We start from the raw sequence: 24,287 nt of genomic DNA on the forward strand, positions 1-24,287 counted from the left end.
ATAAATCACTGCTTGGGTGATTCTTTGAAGCTGGCAGTGGATAGACTGAATAGAAGCACAAGCTGTGAATCTAAAGGTAAATATTCACAAAAGGGAAAAGAAAAATCTGGTGAAACCAAGGGTCTTTATAATCCCCAGGCACTCACTGCCCTCTCAGCTTCTTATCAGAGATCTACCCTTCCCAGTTCAAAGTCTACTCCCTCCAGGAAGTTGCTCACGGTCCCTCCTCCACAGAATCCTGAGTTTGTTCCTTAGTAGAATATAACACTTCTCATAATTTGCCTTGTATTATTGTGTCTCCTGCATATGTCTGTCTCCTTTATGAGACCGTGAAGCCTTGAGAAGAAGGCACGTTTTATACATTTTACATACTGTCTTTGCACTTCATAGGTGCTTAACAGATATTTATTGACTCAAAATGGGGGAGGATAAAAAGTGTGCAATAAGATTGACCCAAAATGGGGGAGGATAAGTGTGCAAAAATATTGACTAGAAGAGGTGAGAAATTTTTAAAAATTTAACTACAATTGATGTACAATTTCAGGTGTACAACTTCAGATTCTTTTCTATTATAGATTGTTACAAGATACTGAATATATTTCCCTGTGCTATACAGTAAATCCTTGTTGTTTATCTGTTTTATATATAGTGGTGCGGACCTGTTAATCTCATACTCCTAATTTATCCCCCCACCCCTTTCCCCTTTGGTAAGCATAAGTTTGTTTTTGAAGTCTGTGGGTCTGTTTCTGTTTTGTAAATAAGTTGATATGTATTTTTTTTTTTTAGATTCCACATATAAGCAATATCATATATTACTTGTCTCTGACTTACTTCACTTAGTATAATCATCTCTAGGTCCATACATGTTGCTGCAAATGGCAATATTTCATTCTTTTTTTATGGCTGAGTAGTATTCCATTATATATATATATATATATATATATATATATATATATATATATATATATATATATATCTCAATCACATCTTCTTTATTCACTCATATGTGGGTGGACATTTAGGTTGTTTCCATGTCTTGGCTATTGTGAACAGTGCTGCTATGAATATAGGTGTCCATGTATCTTGTCAAATTAGAGTTTTCATCTTTTCTGGATGTATGTCCAGGAGTGAGATTGCTGGATCATATGGTAGTTCTATTTTTAGTTTTTTAAGGAACCTCCATACAGTTCTCCATAGCGGCTGCACCAACTTACACTCCCACCAACAGTGTAGGACGGTTCCCTTTTCTCCACACCCTCTCCAGCATTTATTATTTGTAGACTTTTTGACGATGGCCATTCTGACCCATGTGAGGTGGTACCTCATTGTAGTTTTGACTTGCATTTCTCTAATAACTAGCGATGTTGAGCATCCTTTCATGTGCTTGTTGGCCATCTGTATGTCTAAAGGTGAGCAATTTTAATAGGTGGTAGAGTCCTTAATAAAGGGGCTTCTAAGGGCTGAGGAGATGGCACAACTTCAACCCAGAAAGTAGTAAGTCTGGACACTGCACTCATCAGTTGGATATTGCAGCTTAATACCATTGATCAACAATTATGGGTGTAGGCTGTCTATGGAGGAGAAAGTGAGTCATCCTCTAAGAACCTGGAAATAAGCTCTATGAGAGTTAACCCAGTGGGGAATGGAGTGCCTCCTCAGCTCTGGTAGTTGTTCAGTTGGCAGAATGACAGTAATCTGAAGAAAGATTGCTTCAACTCAAGGGAGTGGCTAGTTTAGAAAAGCAGCACTCAAAGGAACAAATAATACAGGGTGCATTTAGCACTGTCCACTGAAAAGAAAAGCTGAGTTTGGACTTTGTAAACATCTTGTGAATTGAGAGATTTCCTCTGTTGCAAGGCAGAGACAGTTCATCTGGCTGTCTCAAAATCCAACTGAAATATCCTTTAGAGATCAGTCAGTTACTGTCCCTCTGCCTAGAGAATCATTCTAGACTGGTGATTTTCAAAATGTGGTTCCTGGATCAGAGGTCAGAATCACCAATACCCAAGAGTTTCCTAGAAATGCAGATTCTCAGGTCCTATCCTAAACCTACCAAATCAGAAATTTTCAAGGGGGGTGAGCAACAACCCTAGTTTTAATCAGGGGTTCTTAACCTTTAGCATGTATCAAAATTGCCTGGAGAGCTTGTAAAATACAAATTGCCGGGCCTGGCCCCTAGGGCTTGAAAATGCAGACTCCAGACCCCACTCCACCTGTCTAGATCAGTGCTTCTCAAAGTTTAATGTAAGTGGGAATAATCTGGGAATCTTGTGAAATTACAGATTCTGATTCAGTAGGTCTGAGGTGGGGCCTGAGAGTCTGCATTTCTTATTAATTAATTAATTATTATTTTTTTTGGCTGTGTTGGGTCTTCGTTTCTGTACGAGGGCTTTCTCCAGTTGCAGCGAGCCGGGGGGCCACTCTTCATCGCGGTGTGCAGGCCTCTCACTTTCGCGGCCTCTCTTGTTGCGGAGCACAAGCTCCAGACGTGCAGGCTCACGGGCCTAGTTGCTCCGTGGCATGTGGGATCTTCCCAGACCAGGGCTCGAACCCGTGTGCCCTGCATTAGCAGGCAGATTCTCAACCACTGCGCCACCAGGGAAGCCCGAAAATCTGCATTTCTAACAAGGTGATGCTGATGTTGCTGGTCCACAGCTCATACCTTGATTAGCAAGACCCTAGGGCAGAGATTCCCAAACTTGTCTGCACATTAGTATTATCTGGGGAGTTTCAAAAACTTCTAATGCCCGGGTCCTCCTCTGAAGATTGTGATTTAATCAGTCTGGGGTGTGGCCTGGGTTTGGGGATTTTTAAAAAAGATTTCCAGTGGTTCCAATGTGTTGGCTTTGAATTTCTTTGCTCTTGCAGCTAACCAGAAAGGACACTCTAGATCCTCCTAGTCAACCAGGAAGCAATGGTCACCAGTTGCTATTCTTCCTGTACCACCAGTGTGATGCTAAAATACATTATTTATAAGTTGTAGTTCAGGATCATAAAGGGGACAGAAAAATATTTCTTATAAAAAGAGTGTAGGGACTAATGGGGTAGGTGGTAAGAGAGGCATCTAAGGACGTTAGGTGGGATCTGGCTCAACAAATTGAGAATAAAGGATGCCCCTGATCCTGAGCTGAAGCGTCAGCTGTTACCTGAGAATGCAGGTACCCGCTACCCTTAGGAAAGGGATATTTTCCAGAAGACAGATCATCTGTCTTACATGAGGTAAGCATGTTTCTCCTGCTAATATCTGTTTGGCCCTGCTCTTTATGAAACAGCACCAGCATTACCATCCTAAAGGTCACTTGTCCCTTTCCTGAGCCTGGTCCCACTTTCTGAAAACAGTTCCGCATTAGCCATTCAGGATGGCTCCAAAAAATTCTTTGTCCAGGGACCTATCCCAGATGGACATAAGCTGCTCTTAGTTCACTCTGCCTTAATTATTTGATATATACACCCGGTTACAGGCCATTGCTTTAGGCTTTCCGTCTCCTTTTATTTCTATTTTCACCAAGTAACTTTCGCATGAATTAAGAGTCCCACTATACTATTTGATACCAGGACAAAAGGTGTCCAGATCGGCAGCGAACATGCCAAAATCTTTTTCAAGAAATGGTGTTGGAAGATATTACAAAAGAGAGGAAATTTAGCAAAAGAGCGGAATTTGGTACAAGAGGAAACCTGAGGGACAGGAGAAAAGAGGACGAGGAAGTGGGGAGGGAGGGGAAAGGCGGCGGGAGGGAGTGGGACTAACCTCTGGCCCCAGAAAAGGCTGCAACGCCCTCTCTAAAGAGGCGTCGCCAGCCGCGCATCTCTCCTCCCCGCGGGCCGCGACAGCCCCGCCCCGCGTCTGCGGCGGCGCGCCGTCTCCTCCCCGCTCCCGGCCCGGCCCCACCTCCGGCTTCCACTCCACCCACTCACGGAGCCGAGAGTCCGCTCCTTTTCCTGCTGCCGAGGACCCAGCGGCCCCGCGTGACAGCCAGCTGCTCCAGGCCCGGGTGGCTCCGGGGACGGTCGAGCGCCGGCAGCAGCTGGCCCTGGCCCCGGGTCTAGGCGTGGGCTCGGCCGCCGGGGCCAGTGGGGAAGGCCTAGCGCGGCCAGGTAGTGACCTCCCGGGACTCGGCGGGGCGGGCGCCGGGAGGGGTGCCTCGGCCCTGCACCTCCGGCAGCTCCGGGAGCGGGTGTGGTGTGTGAAAGGGGGAGTGGGAAGGATGAGGGAAAGGGAGGGCCCGGGGATAGAAGGACGCAGGAAGAAGGTGGAAGAGACCAAGTGAGAATGGGTCGCTCTTCCTTGCTCTGTGTGCTGCTTGGAACGGAAACCCGGGCTGTGCTTAAGCAGGGTAGGCTGTCACACAGCCAACTTAAAAGTGTGGTGGCTATTAATGTGTTAACACGGCAAGGTCTCCAAGGCATACTAAGTGCAGAATAGTGTCTAAAGTATGATCCTCTTTGTGGAAAACGAAACAAAACAAAACAAAAAGGGGGGTGGTGCTGGATATGGGGGAAGGGAAGGTACAGACCTACACATATATTTGTATATGCATAGAAAGTGTCTGAAACTCTTCATATAAAACTTAGCAGTGGTTATCCCTGGAGAATGGAATTAGAGATGGGAATTTTTAATTTTAATTTGTAGAGACTTTTACTTTTCATTTGTAGGTCAGCTGAATCTCCCTTCACAAACACCAGGGTGTGAAAAACATGTAACTATTTTTCTGTTAACTTAATTTTTTTTTCTTTTTTAAAAATTTATTTATTTTTGGCTGAGTTGGATCTTTGTTGCTGCACGAGGGCTTTCTCTAGTTGCAGCGAGCGGGGGCTACTCTTTGTTGCGGTGCACGGGCTTCTCCTTGCAGTGGCTTCTCTTGTTGCGGAGCATGGGCTCTAGGCACACGGGTTTCAGTAGTTGTGGCTCGTGGGCTCTAGAGCGCAGCTCAGTAGTTGTGGCACACGGGCTTAGTTGTGGCACACGGGCTTGGTTGCTCCGTGGCACGTGGGATCTTCCCAGACCAGGGCTCGAACCCGTGTCCCCTGCATTGGCAGGCGGATCCTTAACCTCTCTGCCACCAGGGAAGCCCTGTTAACTTAATTTTTGTTATGAGACTCATTCTTTTGAAAATCTTGAGTCGATTCTGAGATTCCCCAGTCCTTTCGCTGGGGGCTTATATAGTGCAAAGACATGCGGGAAATGTACAAGCCTATATAGGCCATCATTCTTGATGCACTTTGCCTGCACTGATGTTCAGTGAGATATCCATTGTCCTTTCTGGTTCTGGATTGTCAGTCCATTCAAGTCTTCTTGGAAGTATTCTACATTCCTGTCCGTAAGCTCTTGCATATTAAGGATTAAGCAGTTGACTTAACAACATACTTATTCCTAAAACACATAAATGTAAATAGGAGATAAGCATTTGTCCAAATAAGAGAGTATGTACATTCCTAATGATATAAATTCAAGCATCCTCTCAGGCAGAGGTTCTTAATTTGCAGTTAGTGGAGATTCTAGGAGATCCATGGGTGTGCTCCCTGAAAATTGAATGCAAAGTAGTATATACTCATGTTTTTCTGTGAAAAAGCTCCATGGCTTTCACCAGATTCTCAAAAGCTTCTGAATCCCACTGACTAGACATTGTTGCAACAATGGTGAACAAGGCTAAAGAGTCTCTGTGCTCAGGAACTTATAGTCTGGGGGGATGAAAGACAAATGAACAGGCAATTACGATATAGAGGATGTGTTCTATGCTAGAGGAAGTACAGTGTGGGAACATAGAAGGACCACCTGTACCAGACGGGGGGCTGGGTGTCACCTGAGGCTCCTTGGAGGAACTGACTATTAAACTGAGGCCTTCAGAGCGAGAGGGAAGTAGAATTTGGCCTAGTAAAGGAGGGGCTGGGGAAGGGGGGTGGTTTGGTAGAAGGAAGAATGTTCTAGGCCTCTGCCTGTGCAAAGTCCAGAGTCAAGAGATACCTTGGCAATTCATAAGCTGAAAACAATTTGTATGGTTCAAGTTTAACGTTAGATGGGAGTAGCAGTAAGAGGTGAGGCTGGGAGGTCAGAAGCCAGGTTATGTGTGTGATGCTGGGCATGCAGATGTGAACAAGACACAGGAGCCCTGACCCGCAGGGAGTTTTATTTTATTTAGGAGAAGCCGTGAACAAGTAGGCAAATGGGCTAACAAGATACATTTTTATTATGATGAAATAGACAAGGTGTTGTACATGGTGGCTGGGGTATGTATTGGGAGCTCCTTTAGGCAGATCTACATACTGTGTGCCACGTGGATTGGAGGGTTTCAGCGATGACGGTGGCAGGCAGAACAGAGAGAATTGGATAGATCTGGGAGACACTGAGGAAGTAGAATCAATAGGATTTGGTAATTTATTGGATGATAACAATAATAAATAATAATAGCTTCCACTTATTGCACACTTACTAACTCTAAGTGCTTGATATATTTTTTCTTATTTATTCCTATACAACTCAATGAGGTGGGCATTTATTTCAGTTTTGTAGGTGATGAAACCGCGGCACAGAGAGTTTAAGGAACTAGCCCAAGGTCCCATCAGGATTCAAACTCAAGCCTATTTTATACCAAACCCTTGTAAGCATAGGGGGCAATGAGGGGGAATGGATCTGGAGAAGAGGTAGAAGGATGATACATTTGAGATCTACGGAGTTTTGGGTACCTTTGAGTCATCCAAGTGGAGATGTCCAACAGGGGAATGGATAAACGAGTATGAAGCTCAGATGAGATCTAGGTCAAGGAATAAATATGTGAGTTGCCAGCATAGCAGTGTTATGTGGAGCAACAGAGTAGGTGAGACCACCCTGGGAAAGTATATAGAAGCGTTAGAAAAGAGCTCTAAGCAGCATCAACATTCAAGGAAGAGTAGAGAAAGAACCCCCCAAGAAGCTGTGATTAGGGTTGTAAGAGGAAAACCGGGACAGCACCATGGAAGTCAAAGGGAGAGAGTTTCAGTGAGACAGTGATCACAGGGTCATATTCTACTTGAGAGATGAAGTAAGGTAAGCTCCAAGATATGTCTATTCTTATAGTAAGAAGAATTCCATTAGTTACCTAAGAGGACAGCCTTGGAGGAATAGTGGAAAAAGAATCCCATTTAGTTGGTTAAGAGTGAGTAGGAGGCAAGGAAGTTGAGGTGGTGAGTATAGACAACTTGATCAAAATGTTTGTTTCTCTGGAGCTAAGAATCCAGAGTCCAGATTACGAGTATGGCTCCTGTGCTAAGTTGGGATCATACTGATAGCCCTGGGGGTTCTCCTTTACCCCTTCATGTGAAGACATGTTCCTTTCCTTTCCAGCTCTTACTTTTTATTTATTTATTTATTTATTTATTTTGGCTGGGCCGGGTCTTCGTTGCGGCATGCAGGATCTTTTAGTTGCGGCATGCAGGATCTTCTAGTTGCAGCATGTGGACTCTTAGTTGCGGCATGTGAACTCTTAGTTGTGGCACGAATGCGGAATCTAGTTCCCCAACCAGGGATGGAACCCAGGCCCCCTGCAGTGGGAGCGTGGAGTCTTACCCACTGGACCACTAGGGAAGTCCCTTTTTTTGTTTTTTAAACTTCCTTACTCTTAAGCTTCTACCTTACCTTTTCCCTACTCCTTTCCCTTAGAATACTCCCTGTATACATCCTTGGAATGAACCCAGTCCTGGAAAAACAAATATTGGTTGTTTTCTGCCTTCAGGTCACTGGCATTACCAGGAGGACTATGGGAAAGATTTAGTCCCAGTACACATGTACTCCCAATACAGCCAGCTGCTCATCACCTGCCTTTCTCTCCTTCTAGGCATATACTGGTTGGGCTCCAGCCATGGAGAAACTCCATGGGCGTGTGTCTACCCACCTGGACATCCTCTCCTTGGAGAACCGGTGCCTGGGCACACTTCCTGACCTGAAGACTTTGGAGAAACCACATGGGCATGGGTCTACCCACTCAGACATCCTCTCCTTGGAGAACCGGTGCCTGGCCACACTCGCTGACCTGAAGACCTTGGAGAAACCACATGGGCATGTGTCTACCCACTCAGACATCCTCTCCTTGGAGAACCGGTGCCTGGCCACACTCCCTGACCTGAAGACCTTGGAGAAACCACATGGGCATGTGTCTACCCACTCAGACATCCTCTCCTTGGAGAACCGGTGCCTGGCCACACTCCCTGACCTGAAGACCTTGGAGAAACCACATGGGCATGTGTCTACCCACTCAGACATCCTCTCCTTGGAGAACCGGTGCCTGGCCACACTCCCCATTCTGAAGAGCACTGTGTCCACCAGCCCCTTAACCCAGAGTCTCCAGATACCTCACATGGTGCAATCTGACCTGTGCAGCCTGAGTGCCAGCAACCACCTGCTCTCTGAGCCTCCAGCCTCAAGGGCTCAGTGCTTCTCTGAGGGTCTAGGCCTTCTGACCTGCCCCAGGGTCTTGAAAACCATCTCTGCCACAGAGAGAGCTCAGGAAGCAGCTTTGGTAATAGCTCCAAACAGTTGTCTTCACTGTAGCCATGTCTGTTAGAATGTCTAGTCACTAGTTTTCAGTGCCACAGTGTCCCTCTGTGCTGCTCTGTGTCTGTGTACCTTCTTTCCTCAGAGCCTCTTCCTGAGGCATCTTTTACCCGAGGGCTGTCTTCATGAGCATCATTACTCTTATTGCTTATCTAGTGCAGAGACTCTGGACAATAGAGCATAAGTAGGTTTTGTCCTTGGAAAGCCTCTGCTTGGGAGGAGAGCTGATATACTATTGCACTAGCAGAGTCAATCAAGTGCTTTTGAGATCTTAGAAGGCATGAGAAACAACTACAGTACCACTTCCCTGTGTGTGCATGTGCAGACACACGTCCACTTGTACACATCTATATAAGCACGTTTAGTATACAGGTCAGGATCGGTAGACAAACACACATTCCTTCTATGTAGACTTGAGATTTGGACTGAAGGAAAGGCAAATCTGAGTCCTCTACCATTTTTGCCAATTATAAGCCACTCAACCTTGGGCAAGACTCTTAACCTTTTTTTTTTTTTCTAAATTAATTTTTATTGGAGTATAGTTGCTCGACGATGTTGTGTTAGCCTCTGCTGTACAACAGAGCGAACCAGTTAACGCGTATATACACATCCCCTCTTTTTTAGATTTCCTTCCCATTTAGGTCACCACAGAGTATTAAGTAGAGTTCCCTGTGCTGTACAGTAGGTTCTCATTAGTCATCTATTTTATACACAGTAGTGTATATATGTCAATCCCAATCTCCCAATTCATCCCACCTCCCCTTCCCCCTCTCTGGCATCCACAAGTCTGTTCTCCACATCTGAGTCTCTACCTCTGGCTTGCAAATAAGTTCATCTGTACCATCCTAGACTCCACACATGAGCGACACCACATGATATTTGGTTTTCTCTTTCTGACTTACTTCACTCTGTATGACAGTCTCTAGGTCTATCCATGTCTCTGCAAATGGCACTATTTTGTTCCTTTTAATGCCTGAGTAATATTCTATTGTATATATGTACCACATCTTCTTTATCCATTCCTCTGTTGATGGACATTTTGGTTGCTTCCATGTCCTGGCTATTGTAAATAGTGCTGCAATGAACATTAGGGTGCATGTATTTTTTTGAATTATGGTTTTCTCTGGGTATATGCCCAGGAGTGGGATTGTTGGGTCATATGGTAGTTCTATTAATATTTTTTAGTTTCCTGTTTTCCATAGTGGCTGTATCAATTTACATTCCCACCAACAGTGTAGGAGGGTTCCCTCTTCTCCACATCTTCTCCAGAGTGGTCCACTCTCGCCACTATTATTCAACATAGTTTTGGAAGTCCTAGCCATGGCAGTCAGAGAAGAAAAAGAAATAAAAGGAATCCAGATTGGAAAAGAAGAAGTAAAACTGTCACTGTTGGCAGATGACGTGATATTATACATAGAAAATCCTAAAGAGGCCACCAGAAAACTACTAGAGCTTATCAGTGAATTTGGTAAAGTCCCAGGATACAAAATTAATACGCAGGACTCTCTTGCATTCCTATACACTAACAACGAAAGATCAGAAGGAGAAATTAGGGAAACAGTCTCATTTACCATTGCAACAAAAAGATTAAAATACCTAGGAATAAACCTACCTAAGGAGACAAAAGACCTGTACTCAGAAAACTATAGGATACTGATGAAAGGAATCAAAGACAGCACAAACAGATGGAGAGACATACCATGTTCTTGGATTGGAAGAATCAATACTGTGAAAATGCCTGTACTACCCAAAGACTCTTAACCTTTTGAAGCTTTAATTTCCTCACCTTTAAGATGAGATCAGTGAAAATCCACTTCATAGGGTCATTGTCAGGATTACAGCTACTGCCATCTTACATTTATTTAGGGCTTTGCAATTTGCAAAGAGTCATACATACATGACCCCATTTAATCTTGTAACAGCCCCATCAGGTAGGTGGCAGGGAATGAGGAAGCTGAGGCTCAGAGGGTAAGCTCACGATTGCTGGGCGATTGATCTGGGACTTGGCGCTTTTTCTTCTGACTCTAAAATACCTTAATAGCCTCTTGGGAGGTGTGTTGTGAAGGGCCCCAGGCTCCTAAGCTGTGACATCAATAAGGAGATGAAAGCAGCCGGAAGATCATGAAGCATCTGAGCAAAGGCTCAGAATGTTGATTTGGGAAAGGGCGTGTGTGTGATACTGAGAGATCACTCTTGTCAGACTGGACAGATCCATGCTGGGGTGTGAGGGGAGAAGAGTTTAGGTGCTAGAAGGTAGATGTGGACTCTTCCTAGCCCTGGATGCTGCTTTCAGATCTCTCTCTTGTATGAGGGGCTGTGGGTGAGTGATGGGATTAATAACTCTCACTATCCCCAGGGGCGATGGTCTTCTTCTGGAGAGAAAAAGCCAGAAGACAAGGAATGGGCAGATGCTCAAATGCCTTTTTATAGTCTAAGCTTGGGAGAGGAGGAGGACGTGGAAGAGCTGACCCTGAAGCTCACCCCTGGGGACTCTGGCTCTCATCCTGAGCCTACTGACCAGGCCCTTCAGGAAAAGAAGGTAAAAGTCCCAGAGCTGGGGAGAGGTTGACGGTGGAGGGGAGGGCATAGCGAAGGTGGGTGGAGTGGTCACCAAAGGCTGGTCCCCTCCACAGATGGAAGGGGAAGGAACTCTGGTTTCTTACTTCCTAATCCCCTTTTCTGACCTCTCAGCCGGACAAACATCTGCCTGAATCTGGGTTCATTCTCTCTGTCTTTGGAAGTTGGCCTGAGTGGATGCTTAAGTTGGTCCTTATTACCTCTTTTCTCCTTTCTTCCCTCTCTTTCCCAATTCCCAGATGGTTCTAATGAGCTTTCTGTGTTCTACTCTGGTGTCAAATGTAAACACAAATGATGCAGCTTACTCTACCCAGGCTTTCCTCCTCAAAGCCTGTAGTGAACTTGCCCCCTTGGAGCCTGAATTTATACTCAAGGTATTGTGACATGAAAGAGGGGATGGGAGTGGGAAGTTAGGAGGAAGGGAGTTTGGTTGTGGTGTGTGAGGGGGATGGTGAGCGGCTTTATATTAGGGGCTGAAGGAACTTTACTTAGGAAGGCGGTAGGATCTCTGGGTGAGCCTGAGGTCCAGTCCCTAGGGTTCTCTGAGGAGTGGGGGAAGATAGGATTGAGAAAGTGTATCCTAGGGTTTGTTTATTTAGTAGGTACACAGGGTAAGTACACAATGCTAGGCCTTGAGGGTTATACCAACAGATAAAACAAAACTTGGATCTGGTTCTTAGGGAGTGTATGGTATTATTAGCGAAGCAAAAACGATCCCAAATATTAAATAAATGCAAATGGAGTAGTAGATAGTGAATGTTTCAGAAGCAGAAAAGAGAGGGAAAATGTTTCCTATGAAGCTTTGGAAGATGGCAGGATAAATCAGCAGTTTGAACCCTGGGTAAGTTTTTGATAGACATTGATGGTGGGAGGTCTTCCAAAGCAGGAAAGGACAAGGTTAAAGGCCCTTAAATTGGGATAAGTAGACTTAGGAGAAGACTGGTGAATAAGGGCTAGATCATGGAAGATGTAGAATGCCAAGCCAAGAGGCTTGGATTTTATATTTACAGACAATATGGAGGGCTCAGGAAAGGTTTTATGCAGGCAGATTAGATAAGCAAATTCGTTTATGGCATGGTGCTGTGCAGAAGTGGCTGAGAGGCCAGCGCTCCCTACCCTGTGCCCTAGGCATCTCTGTACGCCAGGCAGCAGCTGAATGTCCGGGATGTGGCCAACGAAGTCTTGGCCATTGCTGCCTTCTTGCCAGTCTGCCGCCCCTACCTGCGACGATATTTCTGTGCCATTGTCCAGCTGCCTTCTGATTGGATCCAGGTAGCCAGGTTCTACCAGGTATGGCATTCAGTTCCCTGACTTTTGACCCTCACTTGGTTCCCTCTCCTTTGCTCACTGCATCTGTGGAGAAAATTCTCAGACACTTTGGCCTGCCCTCAGCTGTCCTCAACCCTGGTGCCCAGACAGGACAGCTTCTCCTGGTACCAGGCTGAGTTGCCCGACAGGGAAAAGATAATTGAGAAGGGTTGGACTGAGTTTGAGAAAACTTGGTGTTATTCCAGACCTCGTGTTTACAGCGAAGAGAATAAGAATCTGAGAAGTCTGCCCTCAGGTCCAGGACCACAGAAATTGTCGTTGTAGAGCTGGGGCTGGGGACTTCCTATCCTGTGCTGTCACTTAACCCCAGGAAGTGCTCTCATTTTGTTTTGGAGGGTCTCGCTCCTGATGGTTTCTTGTCTCTCTGACAGCGCCTGACTGGAGAAGAGGAGGACAGTCTGGTGCCCCTGCCTGCCTGCCTGCGTGCTGCGATGACGGACAAATTTGCCCAGTTTGATGAGTACCAGCTGGCTAAGTATAACCCTCGGAAGCACCGGGCCAAGAGGCGCCCCCGCCGGCCACCCCGCCCTCCAGTCAGTCCCTGCCTCAACCCTGGTCATTCACACCCTAGGCCCTTTTCCCCTGGAAAGTGAGAGGGGTGAGGGAACACGCTGACCTCCTTAAATAGCTGACATGTTTGTACCACCAGGAATAGAAGGAGTCAGAGAAATGCAGAGGAGCTGGGTAGAGCTCAGAGGGCAGAGAGGGCAGGGCCCGCCTCTTTCCCAGCCAGTTTCCTTTGTGGTAGAGATGGGCCTTCAGGGCTATTGGAATGGGTCTCTCTAGGGACACCCTCCACTTCCCCTTTTGAAATGGCTTGTCCTGTCCCTACAGAAGGAGCATACATTTTCTGAGACACAGAAATACTTGCCAAAGTTCATTCGGCCTCTTCAAGATGAACAGAGGATGGTGAGTGCCTTGTTCTGGGGTTCTAAACGTACACATGCAGTCTTTTCTCAACTAATATTTAGAAATGGAATTCCATTTGGTCCAGAAATACTATTAGTGGGTATGGTAGGCACATGCCAATGTCCTACCCGGATAATTCTCAGCTGTGATTATGGGGTTTTGAGAGCCCCGGAAAAGGCTCCTTTTATTTCCATTTTGCTCTCCTTGGTGTCATACTTTACTGACAGATGACACATCCAGCTGGATAAGTGAGTTAAAAACATTGTGAAATATCCACCTTCCATAGGAAGTTTTAAAAACAAACCAAACAAAGTTTTTTTCTTCTACTTTAATAACAAGGCACTGGTCATAGCGGTTAAGAGCATAGAAGCTGGATTCAGACCATCTGGGTTTCAATCTCCCCACCTGCCCCCCCCACCAGTTGCTGGCTATGTGACCTTGGCCGAATGGCTTATTCTCTCTTGTCTCATTTTCCTCACATATAAAATGGGGATAGTAGCAGTACCTTCTTCATTGGGTTTTTGTGAGGATTAAATCAGTTACTGTATTTAAAGTATTTCTGACAATACCTGGCACTGAGTAAGTGATGATTTCATCATCATCATCATTAAAATAGATTTTTAGGAAAATATATTAGTATTACAAGAAAACACATCCTCAGTTGGTCCATTGGTCTTTTCTCTTCATCCTATTAATACAACCCAAACTTAGCTCTTCTAACATAGAAGATTCTGAAAGCCAGCTTCTTTCATTTTTTAACTCCTCACAGCCTACATTGTGCTGATGCCTCCATTTACACGCTTCAGGTCTCAGTGATTTACTTATTTATTTATTTTAAAATTTATTTATTTATTTATTTTTGGCCGCGTTGGGTCTTGGTTGCTGCGCGCGGGCTTCTCTCTAGTTGCGACGAGCGGGGGCTACTCTTTGTTGCGGTACGCGGGCTTCTCATTGCGGTGGCTTCTCTTGTTGCGGAGCACGGGCTCTAGGCGCGTGGGCTTCAGTAGTTGCAGTGCGTGGGCTCAGTAGTTGTGGCTCACGGGCTTCGTTGCTCTGCGGCATGTGGCATCTTCCTGGACCAGGGCTCGAACCCGTGTACCCTGCATTGGCAGGCGGATTCTTAACCACTGTGCCACCAGGGAAGCCCCAGGTCTCAGTGATTTAAATAAGAGCTGCTTTTCCCTCTCCCTCCCTCTAAGAACAAGGTGTTTTCTGTTTATTCAATCCCCATCTTGCTTTTCACAAACCAGTCATCCCATGTTAACTATTGATAGTTCAACCTTGTGTAAATGAAACACGGTGACCCCATAGACCTACTCTGTTATGTTCATCACAGAAGCTCTTGCTGTTGGAGAGTTTTGCCCTCTATTCCTATTCTTTGCCCAAAGCTACTTTGGGGAAAGAAATTACCATAGGTATAGGATAGTCTTGGTTTTTGTTTTCTGAAGAAAGTGACCAGGGTCATGGATTGAATGACCCCTGTGGGACTTGTGGATATTTCCACAGTTTGAGGCAACCTGCAGTGCAGTGTCAGAGAAAAAGAATGAGCCAAGTTTCACCCTGAAGAAGTTGGTACAGAGACTGCACATCCATGAGCCTGCACAGCTTGTCCAGGCCCTGCTGGGCTGCAGGTGAGAAGATGCACCCTGAGCACACGCTCCATCCGGGTAATGCCCTGATTCTTCAACACCCATGGCCCCAATCCCTGTAGTTGGACCCCAGCAACATTAGTTTGGGCAGACCTGGCCTTAAATGTGACTCACTAGCTTTGACTGACTCACCATTCCTTTTCTCAGTTATTTTCAGCTGGCTTTGAAATCATAAGTTTTTCCTCCTCTGTTCCAGATACCCCTCCAACCTACAGGCCTTTTCTCGAAGTCGCCTCCCGGGGCCCTGGGATTCTAGCAGAGCCGGGAAGCGGATGAAGCTTGCTAAGCCAGAGACCTGGGAGCGAGAGCTGAGCTTGTGGGGGAACAAAGCTTCCGTCTGGGAGGAACTCATCGGTAGAGTAACCTTGACCGTCACACTCCTTTCCTCTCTTCCTCATTCATGCCTCTACATTTTGGACCCTGACTAGAAGCTTTCCATGGCATGGTGCAGTTATTCTCTTACTTGGCAGTTCCATCACTGAAAATGATTGGATTTATCAGGTCTGCCATTGACCACACCAAAGTGAACAGTGGCACCTGCTTTGAGTAGCACTGGCATCATAGGTAGGTCATAATTCCAGACGTGGTTAGGTGATACACAGGCCTTTATCAACACATGACAAAAGCAATACCTTCTATCTGATTTCACTTGTGTCAATATCGGTGTAACTCATCCAAACAAGGTAGGACTAGTACGTGGCATACTGGAATCTCCACCAAAACCCATTTTTTAGGACATGGATGTTTTAGGTAATTTGCCCACACTGATAAAAAGAATTCAAATGGGGAAGACCAAGTTACTTTCAGTCTTCTCTTTCTGTCTGTTTTTTTGCTAGTTTATTTTTAACTGTAGAAGGGTCTTCCTATTCCACTTTTTCTTTTATGTCCTCTTTCATCTTTGAAGTCAACTTCCTTCTGTTGAAAAATACCTGACTGTAGCCCTTTTGACTGCTTGAGTTTTGTGGACTTCATATGTTGGAGCTTCAGAAGCCCAAGTTGGCTTTTATTGCTCTGTAAGCTGCCATTTATAGGTTGTACGCAGGGCAGCCCAAAAAGCTTAACTGCTTATCGTTCCTCCCACTTTGGGGTTGTCACTGGTGCTGTATGTATCAGAATCACATGGGAATTAAAACACACACACACATGCACACACACACACGCACACACACACACACATGCTTGACAGCTTATTCTGCAATGTTTGATACAACTTAGGGTAGAGAAGAATAAAGGAGCCTGGATGGCAGTCAGCATGTGTTGGTGATTCTAGTATGCATCATCTCCCCTTCCCTCCCTCTGCCTCTGAAAATTAAAACTGTGCTATTTATCTTGGTTGAGACCAATGCCCATAATCTAAACCAGTGGTCTCCAGACCACTAGATCATTTATTGCAGGAACAATTTTTGGGATACACCAGCATATATGTATATATATATATTTAAAAAATTTTTATACATGTACTAATCAATTATGTACTTTAGGAACTATATAACATATAATTATATAAATATAGATATGAAAATAAATATAAATAAAAATAAATATAACTATAAAATATAAGATAAAATATAATTAGATGTACAGATCCCTCTTTGGAAACCAGAGGCTCATTAACAACTCATTAATGAATTATTTGGAATGAAATCAGTGAATTTCTCAATCTGTAGGATGAACATTCATTTATTCATCTAGTCAATAAATATGATATTGAACTTAATCTCTTATCAAAGTGATCTAGAAAATCTTTCATACATAGCAACATTTGAGCAAAACTAATGAGTTGACAGAGGATGAAATAGTTCATGAGTTGTCACACATCATTTACATTGCGTATACAACATAATTGTTCTACACAGTCTGTAAATCAGAAGTATTATGATCGGAGAACCCCAGGACTTCCAGCAGGCTTAAAGCTTTCTAGCTATAATTCAAATGAGACTTACATCACCTTAAAAAAGGTACCACCACTTTCCCAATGAAAGCTGCTGATGGTAGGGCTAGTGCCTGGGATGTGGGTGGGGACTAATAGGCCTGGTCTGTAATGTAGTCTGAATGCATCTCTGGGTGGTAGCCAGGAAAAATATCACACCTCCTATTTATGTTGACCTTTATCTAAAAGAAAGAATGTTTCCAATGTTTACTATACATATTGAACCCCTGTAGTCACTTAGTTCATGTTACATGGTTATGTGTCATGTATGATAGTTGAGGCTTATTGAGGAAGAGGAGGAGTTCCACAATACAAGGGCATTGATGGGGCCCCCTCACTCTTTTTTGGTTTCTGCATAATGAGACTTGTTGCAGCTTATCTCTGAATTGTAAATGGATTTAGAATTATTATTCAGTATTAACCAAACTAACCCTCTAAAATTGACATAAGCCTTAAAAAGATTATTAAGAAGCTATGACTTGGGACTTCCCTGGTGGCGCAGTGGATAAGACTCTGCCTGCCAATGCAGGGGACACGGGTACGGTCCCTGGTCTGGGAAGATCCCACATGCCGCAGAGCAACTAAGCCTGTGCGCCACAACTACTGAGCCTGCGCTCTAGGGCCCGTGAGCCACAACTACTGAGCCCGCGTGCCACAACTACAGAAGCCCGCACGCCTAGAACCCCTGCTCTGCAACAAGAGAAGCCACTGCAATGGGAAGCCCGTGCACCGCAATGAAGAGCAGCCCCCGCTCGCCGCAACTAGAGAAAGCTCGCACGCAGCAATGAAGACCCGAGGCAGCCAGAAATAAATAAATAATTAAAAAAAAAAAAGAAACTATGACTTGAAGGTAATACTAATATCACAGGGACAAGTGAACAATAAAAAGTGACAGAAGTGAAATTCTGCTTCAGGGTGAATCTTTCTCACCTATCTTATTTTATTTTTCTTTTATTATTTTTTTAATTAAAAAAATTGTTTTGGCTGTACCGTGTGGCATGCGGGATCTTAGTTCCCTGACCAGGGATCGAACCCGTGCCCCCAGCAGTGGAAGTGCAGAGTCTTAACCACTGAACCGCCAGGGAAGTCCCTTTTTCACCTATCTTTATTTTTTTAATTTACTTAAAAAATTTTAAATTTATTTTATTTATTTATTTTACTTATATTTATTTTTGGCTGCATTGGGTCTTCGTTGCTGCGCGCGGGCTTTCTCTAGTTGCAGTGAGCGGGGGCTACCCTTCGTTGCGGTGTGCGGCTTCTCATTGCGGTGGCTTCTCTTGTTGCGGAACACGGGCTCTAGGCGCACGGGCTTCAGTAGTTGTAGCTCGCAGGCTCTAGAGCGCAGGCTCAGTAGTTGTGGCGCACGGGCTTAGTTGCTCCTCGGCATGTGGGATCTTCCCAGACCAGGGACCGTACCCGTGTCCCCTGCATTGACAGGCGGATTCTTAACCACTGCGCCACCAGGGAAGCCCTCACCTATCTTTAAATAAAAAATGATGACTATTTAATCAGCTCATACAAGACATTGACCAAAAAACTTAAGAATTATCAAGAAGACTATTTGAAATATCAATTTACACTTACAGTTAATGGTGAACCTTTACTTTAAATGTTTATCCTGCCTTGAAATATTAACTAATGATTGTACTACGTGTATATAATTTATAAGATTACACTAGGAAGTTTCTCCTTCAGCCATCTAAAAACTTTGGAAATCATTACTGTGGATTAGAGAATGTATTTTGCCTGTTGAGCCCAATCTCAGGGCTGGAGCCAGCAGAAAAAGTGATACCCTAAGTTGTTTATTGAAATAGCTAATCCCATAAACAGTGTTGATTAGGTTTTGCTCCAAGCCCAGGCAACCCAGTTGTTATCTTTCCAGACCTTTAAAACATTTTGGGTAGGATAGATCATATGTGTGTACCTCATTTGCTCCAACCAGAACATTCTGCATGGCTTTGGTCTCTGACCTCTCTCACTCATCCTTTGTTTGCTTTTCTCACCCTATGTCCTACCTTCCGCAGACAGTGGGAAGCTTCCCTTCATGGCCATGCTTCGGAATCTGCGCAACCTGCTGCGGGTTGGAATCAGCACCCGCCACCACAAGCTTGTGCTCCAGAGACTCCAGCATGCTGTACGCGTGAGGGGCAGGGAGCCAGCCTTCTCCTAGTGGCTGGGGAAGGTCATAGCCACCAAGCTCTGTCCATATGGGCTGTAAACAGATACGGAGATTCAGATAGGTTGAGGGAGACAGGTTTGGGGGTTCATCATCCCTTTGAGTATAGAGTATAAGAACTTTCCTTTTTATTTTCTGAGATCGTTTCTGTGATTTAACTAACTTCAGAGGGAGTCTGATATAAAAGAAACAGGGAACCTTCTGTTACTTCCTCTCCTTTCCTCGTATTCTCGCATGACATCTTTCTTTATTCTTCCCCACCTTTATCTAACGTCTATTTTGGTCTTCCTCACCTTCCCACAGATCTACTAGAGTGGTTATCTCATCTTCCTGGTCCCTGGAGCCTCTGATGCTCCCCATGCTTCCTGGTCCTCTGCTCATGACCCCTCTCTTGCTTTGCAGAAGTCAGTGATCAACAGTCGGCAGTTTCCATTCAGATTCCTTAATGCTCATGATTCCATCAATGACTTTGAGGCTCAACTCAAAAAGAACGGTATTATCTCTCTTCTTCCAACTCCTGTTTGTCTCTCATGCCTGAGGATAGATGAGACAGCAGCACTGGTATTTTCAGCCTCTTGCCTTCCAGTCTCAGGGTATGGGGTGGGCAGAGGTCAGACACAGGCCAGCCCACAGGATCAGGACTCAGGACAGGCACTGATGGGAAGACAAGATGAGGGAATAGAAGCTGCCTGACTCACATACTTACCTGTCGCCACCCAGAGTTGCCACTTCCTTCCAACACAAAACTGATAAAGCAGATAATAATGAAAAACACAAGATATGGCAAGAAGTATGCCTATTCGGGGCAGTTTTGCAAACCAAGTCGTCGGGAACTTCGGGCAGCAATGATGATCCCCGTGATATATGGGCAGCTCAAGCGGAAGAAGCTGAAAATACACAAGGCCAGGTGTGTGTGTGAGTGTGTGCTATCTGGGAGCAAAGGGTGGGCAACAAGAGGCACCCTGAAAGGGCTTGGGAGTCATCTGGAAACCCAGCTTTTATTCTGCAAAGACATGCTTGTCAGTCATCCCAATGGCTGAGACTTGCCTGTTTCCAGCCTTCTCTCGCACAGCAAACCTTGTCTTTAACATTGTCCTGTAGAAAGATCATGAAACAAAAATCTGTGTTTGGGCCTCCACTCTATTATCTGTGATCGCCTTATTGGTTTCTGTGGACTCCTTCACCCTGTGTAGCACTTCCCTTCCTATTAGTACATGATAGTGCCTCTCTGCTTATGCTCTGGTTCACATTTTCTTTCTTTTTCTTCTCTGTGATATCTGTTTGTTTTTCTTTTTGTTTCTCTCCTCTGTGTATTTTCTGACCCATTCACTTTCCTTTTTCTTTTGACACATGTAAAGATAGTTATCATCAAGCAGACTCAAAGTCAGGCATAAAACCTGTTCTGTGAGCTTGATGAAGTCCCAGCACTCTGTCCTTTTAGATGCATCCACAGTATCTTCATTCATTTTCATTCAAGACAAATGCAGGGCTCATCTAACCTTCTAGTAGGACTCAGTGGCCAGGACTCGCCTGAATCAGTGAATCAGTGGCAGAACATGGGGCCATTAAAGAATTAAGCTGAGGATGCAGTCCAAACAGGATGTCTTTGCTGGCCAGTTTGGTAGCCACTAGCCACAGGTGGCTATTGAGCACTTGAAATGTGGCTAATGGGAACTGAGATGTGCTAGATTTCGGGGCAGTGTGAAAAAGGATGTAAAATATCTCATTTGTAATTTTTGTATTAATTACATGTTGAAGTGAAAAAATATATATATAAGGCTAAATTAAATGTAATATTAATGTGTCCTGTTTCTTTCTACTTTTTAAAATGTGGCTGCTAGAAAACCTTACATTACATGTGTAATTTCATTTCATTAATTGTAATTTATTTCTACTGGATAGCACTGGTAGAGACTGCTGTATTCTCTAGATTAAAAAAATTATGAAAAAATTTAAACATGTACAAAAGTAATGAGAATAATATAATGGACTCCCATGAAACTGTTAGCCACTTTCAGTGAAAATCTAGATTTTATCAGCCTTCCTTTCCTGATCCCTCTCTTCCCTTCTTTTCTTTTTTTTTGAAGACGTTTTAAAAAAACAAATGCCAAATAATATGATACATCTTATTTCACCCCTCCATATTTCACATGTGTCTCTTAAAACAGACATTTTCTTGTATAATCAGAATGTCATTAATATACCTAACGGAACTGAAAATACTTCCTTGGTATTATCGTTTATTACCTAGTCTATATTCAAATTTCCCAGTTGTCTCAAAAGTATCATTTCACAGGTTTATTCAAATCAGGATCCAAACAAGGCATACACACATTACATGTAGTTATTAAGATTTACTTAAATCTCTTTTAAATTAATTAATTAATTAATTTTATTTTTGGCTGCATTGGGTCTTTGTTGCCACATACAGGCTTCCTCTAGTTGCGGCGAGCGGAGGCTACTCTTGGTTGCAGCGCATGGGCTTCTCATGGTGGTGGCTTCTCTTGTTGTGGAGCATGGGCTCTAGGCGCGCGGGCTTCAGTAGTTGTGGCTCGCGGGCCCAGTAGTTGTGGCTTGTGGGCTCTAGAGCGCAGGCTCAGTAGTTGTGGCGCACGGGTTTAGTTGCTCCGTGGCATGTGGGATCTTCCCGGACCAGGGCTTGAACCCGTGTCCCCTGCATTGGCAGGCGGATTCTTTTTTTTTTTTTTTTTTCAGGGAGATTCTTAACCACTGTGCCACCAGGGAAGTCCCAGATTTTCTTAAATCTCTTAAAATCTTTTAATTGTTTTCATGCCATTGACTTGCTGTGGAAATCAGGTTCAGGGGGCCCCACAGAATGTCCCATATTCTAGATTTGTCTACTTCTCCAGTGTCATCTCACTTGTTTCTGTATTTCGTGTACCCTGGGCATTATCTCTAAAAGCTTGAATAGATTCATATTTAACTTTTTTCTTACATGAATATTTCGTAGGTGATCCTTTGTACACAATGAGTAAGTCCACCAGAATTTTTGTCTCCTGGTAGGACACAGGATCAGGAGGCACCAGAAGCCTAGTGGTCCCACTCATAGTGTTGATGATTGATCAGTGCTTTTAGGTTATGGTAGCCTGATTTCTCCACTGTAAAGTTAATGGTTTATCCATTTGATAGTCTATGCCCGAATCAATTGTTTCATTAGCAGTTGCAGAATGGGGGTTTTCTATCATTCCCATATTTATTAGCTGGAACTCTAAAAAGAAGTTCCCTCATGAACTAAAGCTATTTAGTTACTTTGAAATAGAGATTGTCTTGGAAAGGTGGGATGAATGTTCGATTCTTTCTCCTTTAATTGCCATTTTTTAGAGGAAGAAGTTAGCATGTGTTCTTTAAATTACAATGTAAAAATATGTAGCCTTAAATCTTGCCTCATGAAGTAAGTATGGATTGATGGCAAGCGATTTCAGAGAATGGGGTCTTAAGATGACTTCTCTCCTGCCATGAGAATGGATTAGGATAGTCTTGTAGAATGGGGGCCAAGGGAAGCTCTGTCCCTGTTTTCTCTACTGACATTGGAGATGGGCTGTGGAGGGGGTGAAGACTTTATACTTGAGTGGCAAGTTCTCATCTTCCCATCTGCCTCAAAGTGGCAAACAGTGACCCCCCTGTCTGTTTGTTTCCTGCCTGCAGACAGTGGAAATGCGACCGTGCGATGCTGGCTCAGTATCGACAGGCCCTGGAGACAGCTGTGAACCTCTCCGTCAAACACAGCCTACCCCCGCTGCCAGGCCGCACCCTCTTGGTCTATCTGACAGATGCTGATGCAGACAGGATCCTTCCCAAGAGCAACCCACAAGGGGTAAAAGAATAAAAAGATGGGGTGATGTTGGTAGGATGCTGGAGATCCTGAGAGGCGTCCTGTTCCCAGACCTGGTTCTCCCAGGCAAACACTCAGAACTAAAATAAGTGACATGCATTTGCTTCCCAGTATCAGACCTTGGTTCCTAGGGATAATTCCTAGAATGTGGTCTCAAGCATGTTCATGGATCATAGCACTAACCTTTCACATTCGGCTGGTCCTTAATACTCTCTAAATTTCTGTCACCAAAATATGTGTCACTTTTACCTCCTTACATCCCAGTGTTGAATTTGGGCAGGGATCCTGGCCCTTCTCCACCTTCCTACCTGGTCAACTCTTCCTGGGCTGCTGAAGCTGCCCCATCTTAACTGGGAATTTTGTCCACTTTTCCCCAACCAGTGGAGACGTTTGGCCTCTAGAGCTGGGTGGGCAAAGGTGGATTCTAAAATAGGGGAGTCTTATTTTACCCTGATGCTTATCCAATCAGCCCCCTCTGAACTATGTGCTGCTGTTGATTGCAATGATGATGACACGGACAGAGCAGGTGGATCTCTTGCTGTGTGGAAGTGGCACTTTGAAGACTGCTGTGATTAAGGCAGAGGAAGGTATCCTGAAGACTGCCACCAAACTCCAAGCTCAAGTCCAGGTCAGACACCCACCGTGCAAATATATGTGAATAGACAGAGGCCTGGGAACAGCCTGACTATGAAAGGCTTGGTTATACTCAGTTTAGAAGATTTCTTTCTTTCTTTTTTTAAAAAATATTTATTTATTTATTTGGTTGCACCAGGTCTTAGTTGCGGCAGGTGGGCTCCTTAGTTGTGGCTCCCGGGCCCCTTAGTTGCAGCTCACCAGCTCCTTAGTTGCAGCACACAGGCTCCTTAGTTGTGGCATGTGAACTCTTAGTTGCGGCATGCACATGGGATCTAGTTCCCTGACCAGGGATGGAACCCAGGTCCCCTGCATGGGGAGCACAGAATCTTAATCCACTGCACCACCAGGGAACTCCCTCAGTTCTGAAGATTTCTTGAGCAGACTATAGTATTTGTTGTTTAATGATCATCTCCCATGCAACCACACGACACGAGTCTCTTTCCTTCAGGAGTCGGATGGAAAGTGTGAATGGTCCCTGCCTACTTTTGGGAAGTACTTGCTGTCCCTGGCTACCCAAAGGGTCCCTGTGAGTACTGCCCAGTCCCTGAGAAACCCTCCCCTCCCCCACATTCTCCTCCACACTGATGTATCTCATTTCTCAAAGCGTCCTTGCACGCTATGCACAATACCCTGCTGGCTGCAACCCCCTACTCAGTGGCATGCTGGTAAATATTTAACAACCAGCAATCTGGAAAAATAAGTCT

At 44.6% G+C, this 24,287-nt stretch overlaps 1 protein-coding gene across 6 annotated transcripts in view; it reads left to right on the top strand.

The window, feature by feature from the left end:
* Positions 1–3,870: 3,870 nt before the first annotated feature.
* TEP1 (telomerase associated protein 1) overlaps positions 3,871–24,287 on the top strand; it is a 40,406-nt gene continuing 19,989 nt past the window's right edge. For 2 of the 6 annotated variants that reach the window (XR_014242517.1, XM_082384906.1), the window contains exons 1-15: positions 3,871–4,095; positions 7,809–8,489; positions 10,881–11,063; positions 11,341–11,475; positions 12,230–12,391; positions 12,802–12,963; positions 13,265–13,339; positions 14,846–14,970; positions 15,185–15,342; positions 18,943–19,052; positions 19,497–19,587; positions 19,815–20,001; positions 22,761–22,929; positions 23,417–23,575; positions 24,032–24,109. Coding sequence is in view for 5 of the 6 variants with exons in the window: in XM_082384906.1 (XP_082241032.1) it covers positions 7,833–8,489; positions 10,881–11,063; positions 11,341–11,475; positions 12,230–12,391; positions 12,802–12,963; positions 13,265–13,339; positions 14,846–14,970; positions 15,185–15,342; positions 18,943–19,052; positions 19,497–19,587; positions 19,815–20,001; positions 22,761–22,929; positions 23,417–23,575; positions 24,032–24,109 (2,451 nt within the window). In the remaining variant the exon portion in view is untranslated. The remainder of the gene's footprint in view (positions 4,096–7,808; positions 8,490–10,880; positions 11,064–11,340; positions 11,476–12,229; positions 12,392–12,801; positions 12,964–13,264; positions 13,340–14,845; positions 14,971–15,184; positions 15,343–18,942; positions 19,053–19,496; positions 19,588–19,814; positions 20,002–22,760; positions 22,930–23,416; positions 23,576–24,031; positions 24,110–24,287) is intronic. The other 4 variants (XM_082384902.1, XM_082384904.1, XM_082384905.1 and 1 more) reach the window with 3 other exon arrangements.

The sequence above is a fragment of the Balaenoptera borealis genome, assembly GCF_965194805.1.
Source record: "Balaenoptera borealis genome assembly, chromosome: 3".
Taxonomy (NCBI): Eukaryota; Metazoa; Chordata; class Mammalia; order Artiodactyla; family Balaenopteridae; genus Balaenoptera; species Balaenoptera borealis.